Source organism: Lemur catta, chromosome 1 (genome assembly GCF_020740605.2).
Source record: "Lemur catta isolate mLemCat1 chromosome 1, mLemCat1.pri, whole genome shotgun sequence".
Lineage (NCBI taxonomy): Eukaryota > Metazoa > Chordata > Mammalia > Primates > Lemuridae > Lemur > Lemur catta.
The window spans coordinates 231,765,553-231,791,589 of record NC_059128.1 but is presented as its reverse complement, the minus strand read 5'-3'; the positions used below and the strand labels follow the sequence as shown (position 1 = coordinate 231,791,589).

The window sequence follows — 26,037 nt, the reverse complement described above, 5'->3', positions numbered from 1 at the left end:
GCCTCCGTCTTGGGAGCTTGTTCTCTTCCAGCTCTCTTGCTTACTCACTCTCAGAGAAGCCAGCTACCATACTGTGAGCTGACCTATGGAGAGATTCAAGTGACAAGGAGTAGCTTCTGGCCAAAAGCCGACAGAAATTGATATCTTTAGTCCAAATGCTTGCAAAGTACTGCATTTTGTCAACAACCACGTAAGTGAGTTCAGAAGCACATTCTTCAGCCTCAGTTGAGCCTTTCGATATCTGCACCTTCAATTTATGCTTAAATTAAAGTTTATAAGACAAATTAAATCAGAAGCACCAAGCTCATCTTCACCCAGATTCCTGACCCACTGCAATAGAGATAATAAATGTTTATTTCAAGAAGCTAAATTTTAGGACAATTTGTTACATAGCTATAGATAACTAATATATACATATTTCATTATTTTTATTTCAATGCCATGTTTTTGATGCTATTGTTATTTATAATTTCATTTTTCTGACTGTTTCTTGTTAGTATGTAGAAATACAATTTACTTTTGTATGCTGAACATGAATCTCATGACCTTGCTAAATTCACTTATTAGTTCTAGTTGTTATTTGATACATACCAAATAACTGTGTGCCTTTTTTCTCCCTATTGCCCCAGTAGGACACTGAGTACAATGTTTCATAGAAGTGTAGAAAGGAGACCTATTTGCCTTTTTGCCAAACTTAAGGGGAAAGCATTCAGTATTTTATCATTAAGTGTCATTTAAGCTTTAGGGTTTTTCTTCTTTTTTAATAAATGCTCTCAGTCAAATTAAAGCAGTTTCCTTTAAACTTTATTTCACAGAAAGTTTTTCTTTTTTTGACTCATGAATGTATGTTAAATTTTGTCAAGTGCTTTGTCTGCATCTGTTAATCATATGGGTTTTCTTCTTTATTGTGGTAATGTAGAGTAAACTGTAGTTTTATAGTTTCACACTTTATATTTAATTCCATGATCCACTTGTATTAATTTTTGTGTAAGATGTGATACTTAGGTCAAAATTCATTTTTTTCTGCCTGTGACTATCCAATTCTTCAGCACCATTTTCTGATAAGCCTATCCATTCTATAATACACTGAATTGCTTTTGAATCTTTGTCAAAAATTAGTTGGGAATATTTGTGTGGATCTATTTCTAGGTTCTCTATTCTGTTCCATTGATCTGTGTGTCTTTCCCTCTGCTAATACCACAGTCCCCACTACTGTAACTGTAATAAGTCTTGAAATCAGGTATATTGATTCCTTCCACTTTATTCTTCTTTTCCAAAATCTTTTTTGCTATTTTAGTTTCTTTGCCTTTTCATATGAATTTCAGGTAAACTTGTCTATATTTACAAAAACTTACTGGGATTTAATAGGAATTGCATTAAACTTTACATCACTTTGGAATGTTAAGTCTTCCAGTCCATGAACGCAGTGTATCTCTATATTAACTATATTTAGGTAATCTTTGGGTTTTTTTTATCAGTGTTTTATAGTTTTAAGCCTACAAATCTTATACATATTTTATTAGATTTATACTTAAGTATATTATTTTCTTGAGTGATTGTACAAGATACTACACCTTTTATTTTGGTTTTCATGCATTAATTGCCAGTATATGAAAATATGGTTTATTTTTTTAATATTTATCTTGTATCCTGAGATCTTGCTGAACTCACTTAATAGTTTTAGGAAGCTTTTGTTTTTGATTTTCTTTTTGAAGATCATTGGGATTGTCTATGTAGATAATTATACCATTTGTAAATAAGGATAGTTTTATTATTTTTCCTTTTCAATATGCATTTTTCCTCTTCTTGCCTTATCGAGCTGGCTAGACTTTCCATCACAATGTCCAACAAGAGTGCTGAAATTAGACATTCTTGCATTATGCCTGATCTAGGGAGAAAGCAGTCTTTCACTATTAATTATGATGTTATCTGTAGATATTTTGTAGATGTTCTTTATCAATATTAGCACATTTTCTTCTATTCCTATGTTTTGAGAGCTTTTGTCATAGACGAATAATAAATTTTGTCAAATGCTTTTTCTGTATCAGTTCAGATGATACTATAAGTATCAGTTAGATCCTGTTGCTGACGGTGTTGTTCAGTTCTTCCATATCTTTGCTGATTTTCTGTCTAGTTCTATAATTTGTTAAATAAGTTACAGGGAGGAGTGTTAAAGTCTCCAATTTTAATTTTTCTATTTATTCCTTTAGTTTTATCAGTTTTGCTTCACATATTTTCTCACTCTTATTTAGAACATATTCATTTAGAATTGATTTTTTTTCTTCTGCACTCTCTATTCTCATCAAGTTCATAAAATTTTTCATTTAAGATATTATATTTCTCAATTCTAGAATTTTTCTTTGGTTGATTTTTATAGTTTCAATTTCTTCATTGAAATATCCCATGTCTTTACTTTTATGTCCATTTTTTTCTTTAAATTATTAAATATATTTTTAATAGTTATCCTAGTTTTAACATCCGTGTCATCTCTGGGTTTGTTTCAATTGAATATTTTTTTCTCTTAAGAATAGGTCACATTTTCCTGCTTCTTCACATGCATAGTAATATTTGGCTTTAGGCTGTATATGATGGATGCTACATTGCTGAGAGTCTGGATCATGTCTTCCTGTAAAGAATTTTGAGTTTTGTGTCAGGCAGTTAATTTACTAGCAGATCACATTATCCTACCAAGGCATGGTTTTAGTCTTTCTTAGAATGGGTCTAGAGTAAACCTCATCCTAGGGCCTAATGCTTATGTCTAAGGCATGGTCTTTCTGTGATCACAACTTAACCGATGTGTTGTTCACTGAGGTTTATGTACTGTGGCTAGTCAGAACTCCAGTATCTGCCAGCACTTTGCAGCCTCCAGTGTGTGCATTCAGCTCAAAGCTCCCTAGTAGCTTTCTGCTGATCTTCCTTCAAAATCTCGGCTTGTGTAGATTAGCACTGGACTAATGATTCACAGGGATCCTTATGTAGATTTCTGGTGCTCCTTTTCTACACAATTCTTCTCTCCATGGTACCTTGCCTCCCCAAATTTTAGCTACTTCAATAGCCCTAAACTCTGGTCTCTATTTTTTCCACTCAGTGTGATTACTGCACTCTGTTTGCCGTTCGCTTCTCTGTGCCATGGTTTGGAAGAAAGACCAGAGCGAATGTGAACTCACCTTATGTGTCTCCTTTCTCTAAAGGATCTAAACATGAATGTCCAATACCCCAAACCAGTTGCTTCATATATTTTAACCATTTTTGTAGTTGTTTACTGTGGAAAGTAAATCTGATATCCATTATTCATCATGACAAGGGCCAGAATTCCATAGACACTGGTATTTTACTTAAAGTGCCTGAAGCAATCTAAAGTGCATTGTACGTTAAGGACTACTAAATTAGTTTAACAGTTTAAAAGTATAAGCGCTAACACTTAGATGGTAGACATATATTAATAGTACAATATAGCAATCTGATTTAGTCATCACTACAGTTCTGTGAGGTAAATACAAATAGTGCCCAATTATACAGATGGGAAATTGGGGCACTGTAGTTTGCCCAATATCACATAATTTATGAGTAGTAAGAGACAGAATTAAGAAGGCAATATGTCTTTGAGGTTAGTATTTTTAACCTTTCACTGTAATGCCTCTCTGTAGGTATTAATAAATTAGCTGTAGGGTTCAGTCAGATTAAGTTAAGAAAGGAGTGTTAGTTTCTTCTCAAGTAGTTACTACTAGCAAGAACATTTCACTAAGTAACCTTGTTTACCAAGTTTTTTTTTTTTTAAAGCAGGACTACATAATATATCATTATCATCATCATCATCAACATAGCTTGTATTTTTTTTTCTTGAGACAGAAAAAACTCTGTCTCCTGGGCTAGAGTGCAGTGGTATCATCATAGCTCACTACAGCCTCCAACTTCCAGGCTAGGTTCAAGCGATCCTCTTGCCTCAGCCTCCCAAAGTGCTCCATGAGAGCCAGTAATCCCAGCCGAGCTTGTATTTATTATACATTTACTATATGCTAAACAATGTGCTAAGCACTTTATGTACATTTTTTTTCTCACAATAATCCTTTGTGAAAGTTGTATGCTAGAGCTGTCTCTTACTAGTTCATGAAAGCTGATGATTAAAGTTTTAGGAAGTTCATGAGCTGATTGCTGTTCTCATCATTGGTGGAAATGATTTCACAACAGAAATTGGCAAAAATTACAAGTTAGGAATCTTTCCTCCCTTCAACTCACAAGTTACTTTTTACACATTTACCAGTGAACCATTGATTATTAAGTCTGTTTGGAATGAGGAAACTAATACTTGGGGTGAGGTGGAAATTAAAAACTTGCTGATGGTTACACAGCAAAAGCAGCTAAACTAAAAATTTCAGTAACTCAGATACATGTGCAAGGTTAACCATCCCATTGATCAGGATATATGGTGATGACAATGATCTTGCGTGTGAAAATAGATTTAAAAACAGAGGAAGAGGCCAGGAGCGGTGGCTCACGCCTGTAATCCTAGCACTCTGGGAGGCCGAGGTGGGCGGATTGTTTGAGCTCAGGAGTTCGAGACCAGCCTGAGCAAGAGCGAGACCCCATTTCTACTACAAATAGAAACAAATTATATGGACAGCTAATATATATAGAAAAATTAGCCAGGCATGGTGGCACATGCTTGTAGTCCCAGCTACTAGGGAGGCTGAGGCAGGAGGATCGCTTGAGCCCAGGAGTTGGAGGTTGCTGACACCATGGCACTCTAGCCTGGGCAACAGAGCTTGAGACTCTAACTCAAAAAAAAACAAACAAAAAAAAAAAAAAACAGAGGAAGAAAGTCAGGCAATATTAGAAAATTTTGGTTTTAAAAGAAGTTTGAAGATTTAGTGTTTTTAATATTTGAACTGTTATTTAATTAGACACATAATAAGTAACCTGCCACTCTTCCTTTTACACTTGGAATTTATGTAACACACACACACGCACAATGAAAGTGCCAGATGCCTGCTGCTTGCTCTGGGATACCTGCGTAGGAAATTTCTCACAGAGTTTCTTTTTATTCTCTTGCCTAGAGACACGGTAGAGAGAGAGTTGGGCCCAATACGTTGTTAGGCAGAGTCTGGGGGTACTGTTTAGAGTACTTTACCTGAAAATTAAAATGTTTGGCTCCTAACATTACTACATGTGGCCTCAGAAATTTATAGAAGGCAATAGAGCCAACCATAAGTAGATTTCTGCTTCTTTTGATTGGGTATTAGGAGTAAATAAAATTTAAAACATTCTTGAACGCATACTTTGTATTAGGTACTATTTTAAATAATTTATAAGTTTTAATTAGTTTAATCTTCATAATAAACCTATTTTAGGAATGTAAAAGAATTTAGGAATCCAAACTGGGATGGGGAGAAGAAAAGCTGTCAGTTGTTCCTCCCCTCCCTGAAGTTGCCATCATAGCTAAATCACTCCTACAGCCCAAGTGGGGTTGAGCTACCTCACTCCAAAAACATATTTTAAGTACAATGCAATGGTTTTGTAAAATATCAAAGTAAGAAAATACAGCTTTCTTTACCTGAGATTTTTGCCTCTCAGATCCAAGGGCAAGGTCAGAGTAGGCAAACAGAAGGGCCATGCTTATGTTCGGCGTTCCTTTCACTTCACTCCAGACCATTATGAATGTGCAGCGCCAGTTGAACCCACGGCCAACTCGAGACAAAGCAGGGCTCATTAATAGAAAGACCAGAAGTCTAAAAGACAACACAATATTTAGAAAGTTATTCTAGTTACAGAAATTTCTTTCCATTTCTTTCTACTCTATCCCAATCTGTTCTCTGTGGGATTGCTAACTCTCAAGCAGATGAGAAATGTTTCACACACTGTGGGCACGGCGCCACAGGAAGGTAGAAGGTATTCCACGGAGAGACTTGCCAAGAGAACAGCATTATTCTCTTTGGTACTTTCTATTAGGTGAGTAATAGGGTAAAGCCACATCACCCTTGAGAGGTGCTTCTTTAGGTGAAAAAAAAAAGTTAGGGATGTTTTGTAGATAAATTCTGGATCCCAAAAAGAAATAAAAATAAACATAATGAATAAGAAGTAAGAAGAAAATGTCCTCCCTTTCTTTTTCTTCATAGATTTGAATCTTGTTGAATCTGTCCAATATTGGTCAAGCTTTTTTTTCTATTTCTTTTTTCGGTCATATTCATTCCTCCATTTTACACTAATTTTATCTGATAATTTGGGACTGATTTCCATTTACTTGGCAAGGGCTGACTTGATGTCAACCATCCAACTAGATGGAAGTAGAATGTTAGACATTTCAGTGATGGAGATTAAAGAACTGTGAGATCTAGTTACAGTGGTTTTTCCTACTCTATGTCATCTTCTTTTCAGCTACATGGACAGATGCTTTTCTGCCTCCTTAACAGTGGAGAAACTACAAAAATTACTTGAGCAAAAAATACATTTACAAAGAGGACTTCCTTATGATTTTTTAAAAAGCTATTTCCAACTATAATTTTTAATTTGTAGAAAACTGTTATGTAATATTAACAAAAACACAAGGTAAGATTTTTATGTATGATTAATGCTTAACTTCATGAAACCCCATAGGAAAAAAAACACTGGACAAAATACGCCAAATGTTAATAGTAGTTGCCTAATATTAAGATTATGAAATATTTTTTCTTTCTAAGTTTCAAAAATTTTACACAGTATTTGCATTGCTTTGAAAATTAATTTAAAATTGAAAAATGCTAAATATTAATTTTCTGATGATCCCTTGGAAAGTTTGAATCAATTGTTCAATCTAAGGGATGAACAATTTTTCATTATTTAAAGATGATCTTCAGACATTTAATTTTCCATAAATAGAAAAATTTAAATGATATTCTTACCTTAAAACGATCAGCATAAAGTAGATACTTAATGAATAATATATATCAGAAAATGTTATATAGAAATATGTATGATCAGGAATGAAAAGTCCAACGAAAGTAAACACCATAAGAAAAGCAATAAATGCTAGACAATTCCAGAATCTGCATTTTTCAGGAAAAAATTAAATATAATTATTTATAATTAATTAAGTTTGCATATTTATTGCAAGGCTTATCTATGTGAAGCACTATGTTATTTGTTAACAAGAAAATAAAGATGAATAAGGTATTTACCAAGACTCAAGGGGCTTAAAATTTAACTGGAAAAAAAGGAGCACTACAGCAAATAAACAATTCTAAAGCAATTTAAGCCAGTTTACAGTGTGTGTAAATTAGTCTCATTTTCTATTGTATCTGAAAGAAATATTTAAGTTGCAGCTATGCTACTTGATAGAACTTAAACATCCAAACATCATGGTTCAAAAAAAAAAAAAGAATAAAAAAAACAAACATCATGGTTCATATAACTTGAAAATATTGATTGTGAAGTCATTGTTTGATTAGGAAGAGATAAAATCAGTAATTTTTTAAGAGAATACTAAAATTTTAGTCTGATTTACAGAGTGATAGAATTAAGACTTTGCCAAAAATCTACTTAGTAATTAGAAAATGAATCTTTCTTCCCCCTAGCTTTATTGGGATAATTGACAAATAAATTAAGTTTCAGCTATACAATTTTATGTTTTTATATATGCATATACACATCATGAAATGATCACCTCAATCAATTAACATGTCCATCACCTCATATAGCTACTTTTGTGCGTGTGTGTGTGTGTGTGTGTAGTGAGAACACTTATTATCTACCCTCTTCGCAAATTCCAAGTACACAATACCGTATTATTAACTATAGTCACCATGCTATACACAAGATCTCTAAAACTGACTTAACTTACATAACTGAAACTTTGTTCTCCATTTCTGCCACCCTCCACCCCTGGTAACCACCATTCTAGTCTGTGTTTCTAGAATATAACTATTTCAGATCCACATGTAAGTGAGGTCATACGGTATTTGTCTTTTTGTCTGGCTTATTTCACTTAGCATAATGTCCTCCAGGTTCATTCATGCTGTTGCAAATGGTAAGATTTTCTTCCCTTTTTTAGGCTGAATAGTATATTCAATTATGTGTGTATGTGTGTAGAATTTAATCTATTTTCATTCCAGATATTGATAGGTAAGGACTTGGTATGGTCATTTTTTTAATTATTTTCTAGTTGTTTTATAGATCCTTTCTTCCTTTCTTCTTTTCTGTCTTACTTTTTGTGGTTAAGTGACTTTCTCTAGTAGTATGATTTGATTCTTTGCTTTTTATTTTTAGTGTGTCTATTAGAGGTTTTTGCTTTGTGGTTACCATGAGGCTTCCAAAAGCATCTGATAATTATAATAGGTTACTTTAAACTGATACAAATTAACTTCTATTTCAAAAAAAACCCAAAACTCTACAATTAACTCCTTTCCTTTCCTCTCCTACATTTTGAATTTTTGATGTCATAATTAATATATTTTTGTATTGCATATGCCTTAATAAATTATTGTGGTTATTATTATTTGCAATAGTTTTTATTAACCTTCATGTTAAAGATAAAAGTAACTTACACACCACTATTACAGTGTTACAGTATTCTTTTTCTATATATTTCATGTCTTTAAGTCCACATATTGTATTTATAACCAATAAATTGAAACAAAACTTAAAAGGCACATGAATACCATTTTATAAGAGAAAGGTAGCCTGTTTTTACCTATTCCTTGCCAGACTCTGTCCTTGACAAAGATAATTTTTGTCCTGAAGAAGAATAGTTCTTTTGATTAAAAACAAATTCAATACTCAAAGCAAACCTTTTTCTGTTACATTAATAAGAAATCCCTGCTTCTGAGCTATATTTAAGAGGCATAAATACCTAGGCAATATTAGAGAAACAATCAACATAAAATATGCTGGCATAGGAAATATTGAGTGAAATCATTCAAAATATTTTCCTGTGACTGAACTTTGTTTCATTACTCTAGACTGAACTATCATTTCTTTCTTGTATATGCATGACCATATTTTTAACTGTTATCTCTTGGATTTAAATATTGCATCCAACACAAACTTAGAGGAAAACACAGTAAAATATACTTTATGACAATATAATTTTTGTATTCTTTTTTCTTCTTTTAACTTCATTACCAAAAGCAAATCCAATTCTTGCACCATGTACGTAGGCCTCCCTTCCCACCAAAAAAAAAAAAAAATTCCTCAAAGCATTATACCCACCTACCCATACAATTAATAAAATCACTTTTAAACATTAATTGAGGAGGATAATCCAGTTAAGTGAATGATGAAGTATACTGCAATCATGCTTTATTATTAATTTAATGATTAGATAATTTAAAAGCACATAAAATTGTGGGAAAATGCCACCAAAGACCAAAAATCAGTCTTATTAATTAGCATAAAATGTAAATGAATTGGTTAAGCAACAAAAATTGTGGAGATGTCAGGAAATTTTCAAACATGGCAGACATTAATGGGAGAAATCTGATGAGGATGAAACCATATTTTCTAAGGAATCAACCTCTATCAAATTAAGAGAGAATGTGAGTCAAACAGCCAAGCTCTAAACCCATCCCACAGATGTGTGTATGTACTCTTATGTGTATATCTGGAGACAGAGGGGGATGTGTGATATGTGTGTGTGAAATAATCAAGCACGCAGAAAAAAAAGCTTTTGAAATTTTTTTAAGTCCCTTTCCTTCATTTGATGATCATGGGATGTCCTAATAAGTATAGAGGTAACAACACAACCCCATCTGTATGTAAGTATCATCTGGAGAGAGTTTTTAAAAATCATAAGTCCTATGATTGCACTCTCAAAGATATTGATTCTAGTAGAGCTAGGCATCTTTATTATTTTTGTTGCCCAGTATTGCACAGCCAATAGCCTAGAGGAATTGATACCTAATGGACTGGACATTTTGGAGAAGTCAATTTGCCAAGAATGAAAGATTGTATAGGTTGGCAAAGAGGTAGTTTCTATTTGGGTGAATTTCTTTCTAATAAGGTGATGTATGAATAGAAGCATGAAAGACATGAAGCAGCCCCTTCTGCCAATATGTAAGGGAAACACATTCCAAGAGAAGAAACACAAGGTCACAAGCCCAAATAGTGGAGCATGTTTGACATTTTAAAAATAGCAAGGTGAACAGTGTCGTTAGAGCAGTATGGGTGTAGGTGAGAGTGGTAGAAATGAATCATAGAGTTATCAGGGTAGACAAATCATGGGACTTTGCCATTAAAACAACTTTTACTTGCAGCTGAAAAAGATGAAAAGTTGTTTGTTTTTTTTTTTTTTGAGATAGAGTCTCGCTTTGTTGCCTGGGCTAGAGTGCCATGGCATCAGCCTAGCTCATAGCAACCTCAAACTCCTGGGCTAAAGCCATCCTCCTGCCTCAGCCTTCTGAGTAGCTAGGACTACAGGCATGTACCATCACACCCAGCTAATTTTTTCTATTTTTAGTAGAGATGGGGTCTCACTCTTGCTCAGGCTGGTCTCAAACTCCTGAGCTCAAGCAATCCTCCCACCTTGGCCTCCCAGAGTGCTAGGATTACAGGTGTGAGCCACCATGCTTGGCCTAAGATGAAAAGTTATTAAATGGTTTTAAGCAAAAGAGGAACTGAGAATATGAGATGGGTGAGGGTCAGTAAAAGATCATAGGATTGATGAATTAGTCTCACTGTAGATGCAGAATTGTTAGAATTGGAGTACTAGAGTGCATAAGGTGAAAATATAGGAAATAGTGCACCTTCTCTCTTAAGAGTAGAATAGACCTGCTGTACGTTGTTGTGGGACATAGTGGGATTTATTATATTATCTTAGATTTCTACTGTCTTGGAAATAGGAGTTGGTACATGCCTATTACATACAATAAGATTATTGGTCAGGCACAATGGCTTATGCCCATAATCCCAGCGCTTTGGGAGGCCAAGGCAGGAAGATGACTTGAGGCAAGGAGCTTGAGACCAGCCTGGTTAACATAGGGAGATCCTGTCTCCACAAAATAAATTCAAAAATTAGCTGAGTGTGATGTTATGTGCCTGTAGCCCTAGCTACTTGGGAAGCTGAAACAGAAGGATCATTTAAGCCCAGGAGTTGGAGGCTGCAGTGAGCTATGATTGTGCCACTGTATTCCCACCTACAGTGACAGAGCAAGACCTTATCTCAAAAGAAAAAAAAGATAATTGAAATTGAGATTATGAGGTGGTTATTTGTGTGACTGTAGAAGTGGAAGTGGGAAGGTGGACATACTCATCGGAGGAGAGAAGGTCCAGAAACTTAAAACTGAGGAAGTAGAGGGTCAACTGTATGGATACTTATGCCACTAAGAATGATGGTAGAGTAATGTTGGAGAGAGTCACAGTGAGACAGAAGCCAAAATCTTCACAAAATGGAGAATGTGATTCAGTTCTAGAGAACAACCACCAATAAGGTAGAATATGGTACAATCTAGTGGCATGAACTTCATAATTGGGTTCTTCTGTGGAAGAAGGAGAAAGAATAATCTGGAAATGACTTCCAGGTACAGGGGATCACCTACTTCAACTCTAGGCTCAATAGTGCCAGGGATGCAGATGAGAAAGATATTACAATTTATAAGGAATGCAAGAGAAGAGAAGTAATATCTACAGGGGAGAGAGATCCAGCCTACAGTTAGAGCAAGAAGATGGTAGGAGCCTTCAGAATCACTTCTCACAGATATAGTTAAATACTTGTGTAACGTTTTAAATTCTTCCCTCACTGTGGCCCATTCAATTCTGTCCAGCTCCAAGTACAATTGACTTCCATTGTAACTGACATGAAATTTTATGTTTAGTATTCTGGAACCCTATAAGCTCCTATACCTTTAAGCTTCTGACTTCTGAATTTATTCTGTCTTGTGTAATATTCTCCCAAACTCCAGAAATCACTATTTACTTTCAGGGCCTCCATTTATACATGTGTCACCATTGTGTGATTTAGGTCAATTTCCCACCCTGTGCACTGTAGCACTGCAGAAAATCCCCTTCCTTTAGGCTGACATGGATCTCACTCACCTCTCTGCTGCTCAACTGGGTGCCCTTGAGCAAGGCACAATCTGTACATTTCTACTCATAGTCTTGTCTACATTTACTTGGCCATACTTTCTTTTATAACACTGCTAACCCTCTTCAAATGTCATAGATTAATCTTTTAATTTACTTTACATGGAATCTCTTCATTGTCCTTAAAATATTGGTCTTCAGATTTTTTTGCATTGAATTCAATTTTTAAAAAAAATATTGCATTAGGATATTATTTCTCAATTATTACATTTTTTGGCATGCTCTTACTAGTGGATGCAGGATGCTAGATTGGATATTACAGAGTAGATGATCAGAGACTTGAGGAATTAATGGGGAAATAGAACCAACATGAATTTAAGGTGAGCTTACAAATTTTGCTTTAAATTGGAGGAACTGAAGGCACATACAAAAGAATTGTTAGGAAGGGTTTTTAGTCGGGTAGTTTTCAAGTCTTTACTTGAAAATCTTACTTTTATCACGTAGATGTAGTTACTATTACAATATTATAGCTTGCAGTGTATGAAACAGAGGGAAAATATGCTAGTTACTTACTCAAGAAGAAGTGCTTCACCTCCTGGTTTAAAACTTGTAGAACTTAATAAAAGTCCCACAATGGCCAGGGTAAATACCCCAGACATTCCAATTAGGTCACCTGTTTTTAAAAGGAAATAAATTTACAGTATTAATTTAACATCAATAGTAGCATAAATTTTACCAGAGATGAAAGTATCAGATATCTTGATATCTGACTTTATAGAGAGATTACCACACTCCATTTCAGCTGGAAAATATCAAAAATTATTACCCACCACCCAATCAGTGTCTGTTTTCCTCCTCCAAGTCATACCCAACTGTGTAGCAAAGTTTATAATGGAAATCCTTGCTTTGGCTTCAGATCATTGGCAACAATATGGAGCTCACAAGACCCTTCATTTACCCTAGTGAGGCTAGAGCACCCTCTATGGGTCTAATTGTCTCAGATAGGCCCTGGAGGGATGAAATGGAAATGAGCTGAAAAGTTCTTGATGGACTAGCCCACTTCATATGCCTTCTTCTTGGGGGACAGTAGGTGATAGAAATGGTTTGATTTTGTGATACGACTAAAGGAGTCAGGCCAGCAGAGAACCAGTATGTATCTACTTCCCCAGTATAATATCATTTTGGTGCATTTACTGTGGGGACTGCAAAGCATAAACAACTGTTGGTGGAATAGTCTTAAAAGTAGCTCTATTAAAGTTGTTTCTCCTTTGAGCTTATGTGAGTAGTATATTTCCCCCATGTAAAGTTCAAATAATAGGGTACAATATAGACATTACATTTTTTTTTTGCAAAAGATAACACTCATAATTCCACTGCCAAGACTTCAGGTATAATTTTCAAGAAAATTTTGACTGGAATTTCTATTAGACAGAGTACTGTATTAGCCTAGAAGAAATAATTTGATAAGCTACTTGAGAATAGGGAATGAGATCCAAGTGGTAGCTTCAAGCATTAAAAGATGCTTGTTGAATTTCTATCCTGGAGACAAGTGGTGAAAATTAAGTGGAAAAGATGGAAACATGAAAAAATAAAGATACCTGTCAGATATCATAGGATTGTGAACTGTATAACCTAATTTTCTGCATCTTCAGTAAAATTTATTAAGAACCAGAAACTACTGTGTATTCAGGAAGAGGTAGAGGAGATCATGAGGAAGGCAAACCCAGAAGTTTTTAGAAACTATATAAGCTCTTTGGGTTTTTAGAGAATTGGGAATTTAAGATGGTTGGGTCAAGATCTTTGAGAAGAATAGAGTACCCAGTGAACCCCTATTTTATAAATCCAACATACATATACAAAAATAAAGTCACAGATTTAAAAAACCCAAATGGAATTATACAGTAACACAGGTCTGTAATAGGCTTCTTTTGTTTTTCCATCTAATGTTCAGCAGGCATTGTTCTAGCTAATAAACAAAAATTAAAGTATTTCTTTTTAATACTAAAGAATATTGTGAATATTCTTTTATCATGTGCTAAATTGCATTCACACTTGGATTAGTTCTGTGCCCCTTCTGTTTCTCTGGTTTGCTTTGTATTCCTGTGTTACAACAATTATATTTTAATTATTCTAGGCTAGTAAGTGTTTTAGTGCCTGCCTCGTAGGGAAAGTTCTCTACTTTTTAAAATTGTCTTGTCTATTCTCACATATTAATTTTTATAGATAAACTTCTAAAATAGTTTTTGTAAAAATTTTAAAACCAAAAAAATTTATACCATTCTTTGATTTGAATTGCAATAAATTTTAATTTAATGAAATTGAAATTATATCACAATATTGAGTTTTCCCTTCTAGAGATAAAAAAAATTACAGATTTTTATATTCTTTATTTTAATCCTGGCTAGAAATGGTACCAAAGGCAGAAGCAAACACTTTAGTCATTTTTGAATCATGAAAGAAAAGGGAACCATGGACACAGGTACTTTGAGAAGATCAAGTCCTGGACTAATTATTATAATTTGGCTGGTGACATTGAAGTCAGGAAAATATTTATGATGGCTATCTTGAGGATGCTAATAGTATAAACAGTAAGCCAGGTCAGAGTGAAAGTCCTTTTACATTAGATTTACATTTACTCTGTACCTTGTTGTCATGAAATTCTGCCCTGGCGGTTTTCTTCCTAAAATGTCCATTGAGACATCTTGACTCTAAAAGTTTGAAAGTATTTCCTTGGGTATAACCCTTAATCTTGAGGCTATACTTACTTAAATGATATTCAAGGGAATTATATTTGTTAGAACATATTTTTGTAGGAATTTAAGTATATACATATATAGTAGTGCATGAGGAACCTACCTGAACTGATTGATCATTTCCTCACTGTTAATTAATTAACTTGATTCTGTAAACTTACTATATTACAATTGGCTTTAATCCACTGATTAATTAGTTAGAAAGCCTCAAGATTCTATGTTCTGCCTTTCCCTCTTCAGACATGAAAATAATGAATCCTGTTACTCTAGCATTTCTCAAGAGAAGTTTTCCTTGTCTCAATTTATTCAAATTTTATATTTCTCAGCAAACTATTGCAATTTATATGTTTAGTTCCAAACTTCTTGTTAAGTTTATTCCTTGATATTTTATAACTTTTTGTCAGTGGAAAGAGAATCAATTTCTTATTATATTTTCTAGCTATTTACTGCTGGTTTGTAAAAACTGTCAGCTGTTTTGGGTAAATTTATCTTATATCAAGCTATTAAAGAATTTTGCTGGAAGTTCATTAATTAATTCTGTTGGATTTTCTATATAATATAAAATGTTGCAAGTAATGTAACTGTTTTTCTTTGAAAATAGTGTAAACTTCTTTCTTTTTTTTCTCTTATTGTATTAGCTAGAGCTTCCAGAACTATTTTTAATCATAGATGTGAGGATATATACCATTATCTTATTCTTAAATGTAATAGGTACATAAAATAGTTTTTATAATATTTTAAAACCAAAAAATTCTATCATTGATTTAAATTGTGATAAATTTTCATTTAATGAAACTAAAAGACATAGTATAGGTGTGATAACTAGGTATTAGCTCACATGCCAACACCCAGTCATGTGAAGGGCTGTCTGAAGAGCTGGGTTGAACATGATTCTGAGGCTGTGTCAGGAAACAGTGATGCATCAGAATCTTCTATACTCCTGTGAAGAGGCAACTGTGGTAAATAGATTAATAATGTTGATAGACTTTCTAACATTTAGCCTTACTTGATCTGTTACTTTTATTTTGATTTCCTTTTTGGTCTAAGAGTTACCATGAAAACTATAACTAATTTATAAGCAGTTAGAATGATTTTTTTAAACCTTCTTTTTGTAGTTAGTATTTAATGTAATTCCATCATGGTTGAACAATGAAATTTTATTGAAATGTTCTTCAATTCCAGCTAATTTCTGTAAATTGTCTACAAGCATATATAAAGAATATGCATTTTGTTTTGGGAGGCAAAACTCTATATATCTTATAAACCAAGTGTATAAGTTACTTAAATCTTTTTGCAGCTGTAATTATTTTTGTCCAATTGGTCATGAAATTCTAGGGGAAAGGCATAATAATTTATGTTACTGTAATTATAGTTTTTTCAAATTCTTCTTCTTTCATAATAGTGTGATCTGAGACACCAAAATAGATACTCCTTTATCAACTAAGATGATGGACCCTAAGGATAAGGAAACAAAGTTACCCACAGGTCAAGGTTTGGAGGCCTGGCTACCAGAGCAAATTTCTGAATTCCTAAGACTATAAGAAAAACCACACCCTTGCTAAACTCCCTAACAGTGGGAGCTATCAGACCGATTTACAACCACAACAGAGGAGTGGCCTTTCAAACATTTTCTAATAAGCTACTGTAGGTCTTAAACCAGTTTCAGCCAGGTTATAGAGGTTGCACACAACTGTCTTTGTGTCCTATAGTTCACATTTTGATGTAAAGAGTCAAATCCCACTTCATTTTAATGTTAAAATGCCATCCCAAAGTGAACACGGGATGTATGTTACATACATGTTTACGTAATCTCCATGTGCCCTGCTACCCTCATAAATATGTATAGCTTTTCCACCAAACCTGCTGAATATGTATGCCACTGGCCCTGTAAGGCATAAAATCCAACCCGTCCTTCCCCTCCTCAAAGACAGAGCACCTTCGGTCCATGCTGGAGCCTTTCTCTTCCTAGCTTGCAAGCCAGTATCACCAAGAAAGCTCTCCTTTCTACGAGTTAGCCATCCTGGTGGTCTTTTGGACAACAATAGTATTTGCTTTACATATTTTTGTATATTGTTTCCTGTTGTATAGATAGTCATACCTTTTATCTCTTTTGATAGATTATTTTAACAAAAATATTCCTTCTAGGTCAGTTGAACATTTTTAGTAATTTTTGCCTTTTATGTATTTTCCCATATTTTTGTTTTGAATTTTTCTATGTCATTTAATTTTAGAAATAAGCCCTTCACTTACAAATATAAAAGATGAAGTACAGCATTGAAAAGATGAAACTTATATGATTGATATCATGATCAATAACAGTTGACATCCACAACTCAATTAGTTTTGCACTTAGAATTCCAATTGAGAAACTTCCTATAAAATATGAGCAAATTGTATGGGTGACATCACGACCTACAAGAAAGGAGAGTAAATAAGAAATATTTAGTAGAACTTACTTGCCCTTGATTTTAAGTGACACTATAGATCAACTTTTCTTTTGGTCATTTTCTTTAAAATTAGCTCATTGCTACAATGAATAGGGGAGTGCAGACATCTCTTTGACATATTGATTTTGATTCCTTATACCCAGAAGTGGGATTACTTGATTGTATGGTAATTCCATTTTTAGTTCTTTGGGGAACTTCCATACCATTTTCAATAATGGCTGTACTAATTTCCATTCCCACCAACACTGTACCCTCTTCTCTGCATACTCACTAACACTTGTTTCTTTTATCTTTTGAATAAGAGCCATTTTCAGCAGGTGTGAGGTGATATCTCATTGCAGTTTTAATTTGCATTTCTGAAATGATTAGTTATGCTGAGCATTTTTTCATGTACCCATTGGCCATCTGTATGTCCGCTTTTCAAAATTGTCTGTTCAGGTCCTTTGCCCATTTTTTAATCACGTTTTTTCTTTCCAACATATGGAATCAACCTAAGTGTCTACCAGTAAGTGAATGGATAAAGAAAATGTGGTATATATACATAATTTAACACCATTCAGCCTTATAAAGGAAGGCTGAATAATCATTTGTAGCAACATGAATGAACCTAGAGGACATTATGCTAAGAGAAATAATCCAGGCACAGAAGGAATAATACCACATGATCTCACTTATATGTAGAATCTAAAAAAGTTGAACTTGCAAAAGTAGAGAGTAGAATGATTATTGCCTGAGGCTGGGGGTGGTGGAGAGGGAAAGAATGGAGAATTGTTGATTATTGGTTACAAAGTTTCAGATAGACAAGAGGAATCAGTTTTGAGATATATTCCACAGTAGAGTGACTGGTCAATAATAATGTATTAACATTTCAAAATAAATATCAATGTTTATTTAAGAGAGGAAATTTCAAATGTCTCACCATAAAAAATTACAGTTTAGTGAGGTGATGATATGTTCATTAGCTTGATTTAATCATTCTACATTGTAAACTTACATAAAAACATTACATTATACCCCATAAATGTATACAATTATAATTTATCAATTAAAAATAATATTAATAAAAAATACCTTATCTTTGGGGTAGATGTATAGTATTTTCTTATTTTTAAGTTGAAAGAGTTTCTTTTTGCTTTTTTTATCTTGTGTCTTGCCCAGGCTGGAGAGCTATTCACAGGCACAATCATTGGGCACTACAGTTCTGAACTCCTGGGCTAAAGCGGTCCTCCTGCCTCAGCCTCCCCAGTACCTGGGAGGAGTACAGGCATGTGCCACTGCTCCTGGCTAGAGTTTGTAAAATTTGGTTACTTTGGTTTATGAGCTTCTTTCAGGCTCCATTAAGGAATGTATATTTATTCAGTGCCTACGGTATGTCAAACATGTAATAAATTTTAGAGAGATATGAATGAACAAGAAGTAGGAAGTCCATAAACTCATGAAACTTATACTCTAAACCAAATGTAATACATACAGGAAATACAGAAAAAGGAATGACTTTAGGTCCCAACTGAAGGAATCTCCTATATTATTGACCTGACAAACTGAATTATTGCTTCCTTATTGTTGGGTATTTCACTTATTTTAACTTTGCCCCCTGATAAACAATGCTGCAGTGTCTATTTCTGTATATAAGTATTTTTGTGTTTCTCTGATTACTTCCTTGGGTCCCAAAAGTGGAATCACTACACTAAAAGATAGTTGCTCCTTTGTTGTTGATATTTTTATACTTTGCCTAATTGGTTTCCACAAGGCACTGTTATGTTGCCCTTCCCAGGAAAACAGGGAGCCTGAGCCCATGATAGACTCAGTTGCTGGAACCAGGCATGCCTCTAAGCCTCATGAGTTCTAGGCTTGGAGCTGGCCCTGGCAATAATTTTCAGAATGCAGCATCTCCTGTCACTGAAACGTAGGATGGAGGCCAGCTCTGGTTTCAGAAGCATACAGGAATTTAGAGTTAAAAGACCACAATTTGAAAGCTGTTTTCTCCTTTAAGAAAGGAAAATACCTCTTAATAAGTAACACAGTTTGCCCACTAGATTTGTTTAGCCAGGAAAAGTCTCAAAGCAAATCCTTTATTACTTATACAGTTCTTAAATTCCTAGCGCCCAAGTTGGAAAAGGTAAGAACTCTGAGAGCAATGACTCTTCTTAATTTTTCCCTATTATGAAATATGTGCTAACTTCAAAGATTAGTAACACTGTTTAAATAACCACAAAAGTTATAAAAGCAATGGTTACTATGAAAATTATTGATTCACAATTGTGTCAGGTGATGTAAATGAAATATAAACGCAATACCAGTAAAGCTTATCAAGCATCTTTATTTCTTAAGGGAAATTTTTCTTTCAAAGCTATTAAAAGTTCAGAGAAAGTCCTAATGACTAAGAAAATAAATTCATTGCTCTCTTTCTCCTACAGCAGAGTTTTTATTATTGAAGTGATTAATATTATTTTAATAGTGAATACTTACAGTTTTTATCCCTGTGAAACCTAAAAAATAACATAAAGTTCTATCCATTGATTATTATCAAAACTACAAGACAAGCTCTATGAAAACAAGGGAACTTTGTCTATTGTGTTTGTGGCTGAATACCCAGGCCCTAGAATAGCAACTATTACATAGTGCATATTAATAAATATTGAATCAATGAATCAGTATCTTTTCCCCTCTTTTTCATTCTCCGCACCCCACCCCTTGCCCCACAGTGAGTATCAAGAAAGTTCTCTTGATTAGACTGGAGATGTAATTTCTGATACAAATTTCCCTGAAATTCTGTCATCATATATAATATCTTGAATGAAATCTGATAGAATATGTACCAGATTTGGTCTTGGACTTGGATTTTCCTAACTGGCATGTATGACTGTACTTTTTTGTGCTTTTCAGTTCGGTTTCCTCAAAGGTGGCCCTTGAGTTTTTAAGGTGCTTCTGAGTACAGATACTTCTTTCTTGCTCACCTTAGTTATCTTCAGGAAGGTTATGTCTATAGGAAGTTTTATGATGAAAACTCCCTGAGTGCTTTATTGGGTCACCTCCACTTGTACTGTGGATGTTGGTAGAGTTTGTGTGTGTGGTTATTTGGCTTTCTCACACATCATAGATGGCAAATTTGACATACTTAAAGACAATGTATCTTTCTGTGCTAAACTGGGGCTCAAGGTTCACCACAGATGTTCCAAGCTTCCATGACCTGGGTAAACTAACACTGGATACAGAGCTCCATCAGTGTGTTGCTCACAAGTCTCAAAGGCTAAAAGCAAGTACTTCTTATGCCCAACTAGGGTAACGGTCCACCACCTGGATTAGCTCGTTGGGGAAGAGATGGAGGCAGGGCATGGTTCCCAGTATGGAGCTTCTTGGGAAAGAACAGTCTTCACTGAATTTTAGGATAAGGCAGGAATAGGTAAGAGCAGAGGTAAACAGGGTCCCTGGTTGTTCGACAATGAAGCCCTCTCCAGGGATAGAAAAAAAATTTTACAGCTAAAACCTCTTCTTCTTGAGTGGTTAAAGATAATTTGGGATATTCTTCATGGCTGGGGAGAATGAGTAGCAGAAGAATCCCACTGTGGATTATTTGGTATCATACAGACCCTGTGGTGGACTAGAATATGGTCTGGCGGTACTTTCTAAACACTCTTTTCCCAAGGGAATGGGCGTGACAGTGGACTGAGACAATGCTGCAGAAGGCCTCAGAGCACACACAGCCGGTGAGTGGAATAGTACGTCACCGATTTCTCAAGAAGACTGTAAATCATTGCTTTTCCCAACCAGTGCAAATACACCACAAGACAAATGGCAAATAAACACATAAATTATAAGTAATATCATGAAAATATTTTGATTTCATGGACACCCTGAAAGGGTCCTGTGGATCCTCTTCCTCTACTACCAAAGGATTCAGAGACTACACATTGGGAATGACTTTTCTAGGAGCAAGATATGGGGTTTTGACCAGGGAGGAGCACATAAGATGCTTCTGGGAGTACTGGTAACACTAAATTTCTTGCCTGAGTGATAACTACATAGCTGTATACTTTATAATCATCATTATAATGTACATGTATTGTTTATTTTATGCACATACACAAGGAAAAAAATATTAAGTTTGAGGGCCATATGAAAGTGGTAAATGAAAGAGCTCACATGCACCTTTTAATTCCTCTGCTTAGAAGCACTGGTCTCTGGCCCTGTAGATGGCCACATAACCCACACTTCCTGCTGGAGTTGACAGCTTTCTATGTTGCTTCATGAGAGATAGTCCCAGGGCAAAGGGCAGAGAGGCTGCCTCCTCTCATTACTAGTGGGTGCACTACCTGGCTTATTTTCTAAGCTCATCTTCAGCACATAAAGGAAATCTCTAATCCTGATTGTCCAGCATTCCAGTTCAGCACAGGCCTGTGGAATGGCGCTTCCATAAGCATTTTCATGAAGAGTCTCAACACAGCCTCACAACACAACCATAGCTAACATTAAATAAGGAACATGTGACAGTACTTTGTAAAGGGTAAGTCACTATACAAACACTCGCTACAATATTCCTACAAGCGTAATTTATGGTAAGATATTACAAATTTATGTCAGCTTTCAGAGAATACAGGATTCTGATTTTTAAAAATTAGAAAGAAAAATAGGTCTTTACCTAAGGTATAGTTCATCTTGCTTTGTCTTCTTTTATTAATATCCATGATACTGCGAAACATCATTAATGACATAACAGAGGTCATCAGACTTTCTCCAACAATTAAACTGGAGAGGCTTCTAGAAAGACCTATGTGTATTGAGGGGGGAAAGATGTTTTTAAAGTGGGAAAAACATTAAATACTAAATATTGAAGAATAACATTATATCAGCAAATAGCAGGATATTCCTAGTTTGGATTTATATCACATAATTTCCCCCACTTACTTAAACTTCAGTCCTGTTTTAAAACTCCCTTTAAGGAAATTTAATTGTGTATAAACTGTAAATTAAATCTAGATCATCGTCATTAGGTACCAAATTAATTGTGGTCCATTATGTTTATGTAAGTGAGAGAATTAACTAGACCTCTCAGTCTTTGTTTCAAAGCACAGATAAAAACATGAAATTAATTATTTTTAAAATTCAGTGATTTTTGTCTATATAAATACATGCATCATAAATCAGACATACTTGAGGCAGGACAGAACACTATGATTGAAGGATAAAGTAAATTCATAGATCAAGGCTTTATAACGTGGCATCTAAATAGAGTATTAGGAAATTGTTCAGATAATCTAGCATGAGTTAGAAATTACCTGACTGTCCCATACAATGCATTCCTTTCAATGGTTTTAGAAATCAAACTCCATGAATGGAGAGAACCCTGATATTACCTACTTCCATCTTAATTTTTCTCTATTTCTGATGATATTCTAAGTTTAGATGTCCATCAGTTGCCCTTTTCTTCTGCCATTAAGTGTGCCTACAGTGGCAAAATTATAACTTTGAGCATCTCTAAGGGATTTTCTAAAAGCCACAGGAGGGAAATATTATTATATAATAAATTCCTTTTTGTAAACCAACCACTGTATAACTGTGATGACAGCCTAACTATAATCAGCATGCTGACAGAAGAAATGCCAAGGCAGTTTGTTCTTGTGGTGGCTCAATTGCTTCCACGGTCCAGTTCTTCCCTTCTCCTGGTATGCATGTCCATTTCTGTAAGACTTTGCAGTGCTTCTCATCAAGAAGATCTGGTCTGTTTGGTTATGAGACTTGATGAGAGCAGAAAGATCTCTGTCTCCTCTCTCTTGGTCTCCTGCCACCACCATGGCAGCATTCCCTGGCTATCCCACTGGAGGAATGTTAAAGATACATGAAGGAAAGGTGGATCTTCCCAGTTGAGGCCAGCTTGGATCACTAGCCTCCAGATGACCTGTCAGCTGACTATAGATTCATTAGTGAGCCTAGCCAAGATCAGCAGAGTCCTTTTCATATCATCAGAACTACCAGACTCGTGAGAAACAATAAATAATTGTTGTTTTAAACCATTACATTTGGAGTTGTAAGCTAACTGATATTGTTGTAAAATTATTCCATTTTAGCAAGTGTGAATATTCAGAAATAAATAATAGATACAGGGCATAAGGAAAGTCAAAAGAACATAAAAAGCTCAAAACAATGTTAATGTACTCATGTATTCTACTGATAGTCCTGGGCAGATTTTTTTGAGGAGATGTGTGTGTGTGTGTGTGTGTGTGTGTGTGTGTATGTATAAACACATTTACACAAATTTATAGACATATATGTTTATAAATCGTCCTCTGGAAACTCAACAAAAATGCTGCCAAGAGAAAAATACTTTAAATTTTTTGTGAAAGATGCAAAGTGAAAAGAAAAACAAAATTTCAAAAGTAATGGTAAGGTGCCAAAATTTATGAGCATAATCTTGCAAAATACTCCAAATAGATTATTTAAATTCAACAACTGCAGGCTAGAAAACAGTGGAATACTGGACTACAAGATTATAAACTTAAGAGAAGTGTGAAAGTAGCTCTCAGCTATCACAGGAGTCCCTCAAATCTTTGGAGGACAAATGTGTTGGTACTGACAATGTCACACAGAGGGAGGAATGTGAGATGAGAGTGTGGGGAGGAAGACAAGAACCCAAGCTAGGGTGATGGATGCTGGCAGTTCCTTCTTCTAAGTCTCACCTCACCCTCTTAATCACCTTGTTTTGAAGGCTTGGCTTTCTTTCATTCATGTATTTACTTACACTTGATGTGTCTCCAGTACTTTATTTCTACTTGCCTCAGATAGTTCTTTCCCACTTAACTGGCCATAAAGTGAAAATAAAATTGAAATGAATATGTGTGTGTGTGCGCAAGCATGCGTGCATGGTTATATAATGGTTGGTTCACAAAAAGGAATTTATTATATAATATTTCCCTCTTACGGCTTTTAGAAAATCACTTAGAGATGCTCAAAGTTATAATTTTGCCACTGTAGGCACATTTAATGACAGAGGAAAAGGACAACTGATGGACATCTAAACTTAGAATATCCTCTAAATAGAGAAAAATTAAGATGGAAGTAGGTAATATCAGGGTTCTCTCCATTCATGGAGTTTGATTTCTAAAACCATTGAAAGGAATGCATTGTATGGGACAGTCAGGTAATTTCTAACTCATGCTAGATTATCTGAACAATTTCCTAATACTCTATTTAGATGCCACGTTATAAAGCCTTGATCTATGAATTTACTTTATCCTTCAATCATAGTGTTCTGTCCTGCCTCAAGTATGTCTGATTTATGATGCATGTATTTATATAGACAAAAATCACTGAATTTTAAAAATAATTAATTTCATGTTTTTATCTGTGCTTTGAAACAAAGACTGAGAGGTCTAGTTAATTCTCTCACTTACATAAACATAATGGATAGCAATTAATTTGGCACCTAATGATGATGATCTAGATTTAATTTACAGTTTATACACAATTAAATTTCCTTAAAGGGAGTTTTGAAATATGACTGACATTTAAGTAGGTAGGGGAAATTATGTGATATGAATCCAAGCTAGGAATATCCTTCTATTTGCATGCATGGATGTGCCATATTAATATTCTATTTTAAAGCAATTTTTCTAGTTGTCATTATTAAAGAGTGTCCAATGGGAAAAATTAGGTTGTTTTTCTTTGTATGAGGCTTTTGAATTTTTTCTTTTCTAAGAAAAAACTTTTTTAAGTTAAATTGACTGTGTATTTTACTTTAAAATACAGATTTATTTCTCTTAAAATAGTATACACTGAAAACAACTACATGATTGGTGATTTTATTGTTTTTGACTTTTCAGGCTTAATAGTGACAATGACTCCAAAGGGAAGCCATTTTTAAAATGACATTATCATAATGACTTTTCAAAGGAAAAGAAATATTGGGCAACAGAAACGTTGCCATATGTATATGCAACGTTGTAATGCCCTGGAACTGTTCTGCTGGCCCAAGGTAGAAACAGGTATAACATTAAGCGTTCTAACTAATCCCTTGCCCTATTTCATAATTGGATATAATGCTTTTTCTTGGATACTAGGTAAGTCCATCAGTGGTGTTTGCTTCTGTCTTAAACATCACCTGCAGAACCTCTGCCCAATCCTCAGTTCCCAATCCCTCACACCTCACTCCACGTAGTGAAAAGCTGCCACAAACAAAAAATCTTAAAACTGAGATAAATTAGTTACAAAATTTGATATACCTACCAAGGTCTCTTATGGCAGTTGCAGTAAGCATGGGATCTGGACTCACAAGGATAGCTGAAAATAATAACCACGGAATGGTCTTCAAAAGTAATTTATTCACAGATGCCAGATACCAAAGAATTAAGGTATAATTAATTAAAAAGCCAGGAATTGTAATTAAAAGAATCTGCAAAGAAATTTTACAAAAAGAAAAATCAGATTGCTTTTGTATTCAATTTTAAAAAGCAGACAGTCAGGATTACTGGAGATGTAGAATCACCACCATGGGTTGGGCAGGCTAACTCATTCTGCTCCAGCTGGCACGCTCGCTGAACGGATGCGAGAGATGGCTCAGCAGAGATCAGCTGAAGCAACTCAAACCACTTTTGCATCTCTCTTCTTTGCAATTTCATCTGTCTGTTGTTTGTCTGAACTCTACATGTCTGGATTTGGTTTAAAGCACAAACTATTCTAATAGTTTTGCTTCTGATGCAGTTTAGGTAATGGCCTTATATTTACAAATCTGTTTTGATTATTTTGAAAGAAATGTACACCATACTCATCATTTGGAGTGTTTGTTCTCAAGGTCTTTCCCTGATATAGTCCAAATCTCACATGATTTTAAAAAGTCATTATAGTTTGTGAATTAG

At 34.6% G+C, this 26,037-nt stretch overlaps 1 protein-coding gene across 1 annotated transcript in view; it reads right to left on the bottom strand.

Annotated features, from left to right (window-relative positions):
• Nucleotides 1-26,037, bottom strand: part of SLC9C1 (solute carrier family 9 member C1) — a 91,562-nt gene that overhangs the window by 61,562 nt on the left and 3,963 nt on the right. The window contains exons 4-9 of the mRNA XM_045565762.1: nucleotides 25,409-25,574; nucleotides 21,828-21,956; nucleotides 16,992-17,153; nucleotides 12,562-12,661; nucleotides 6,876-7,019; nucleotides 5,552-5,726 (exon numbers count right to left, since the gene is read on the bottom strand). Of these exons, the coding sequence (XP_045421718.1) occupies nucleotides 5,552-5,726; nucleotides 6,876-7,019; nucleotides 12,562-12,661; nucleotides 16,992-17,153; nucleotides 21,828-21,956; nucleotides 25,409-25,574 (876 nt within the window). The remainder of the gene's footprint in view (nucleotides 1-5,551; nucleotides 5,727-6,875; nucleotides 7,020-12,561; nucleotides 12,662-16,991; nucleotides 17,154-21,827; nucleotides 21,957-25,408; nucleotides 25,575-26,037) is intronic.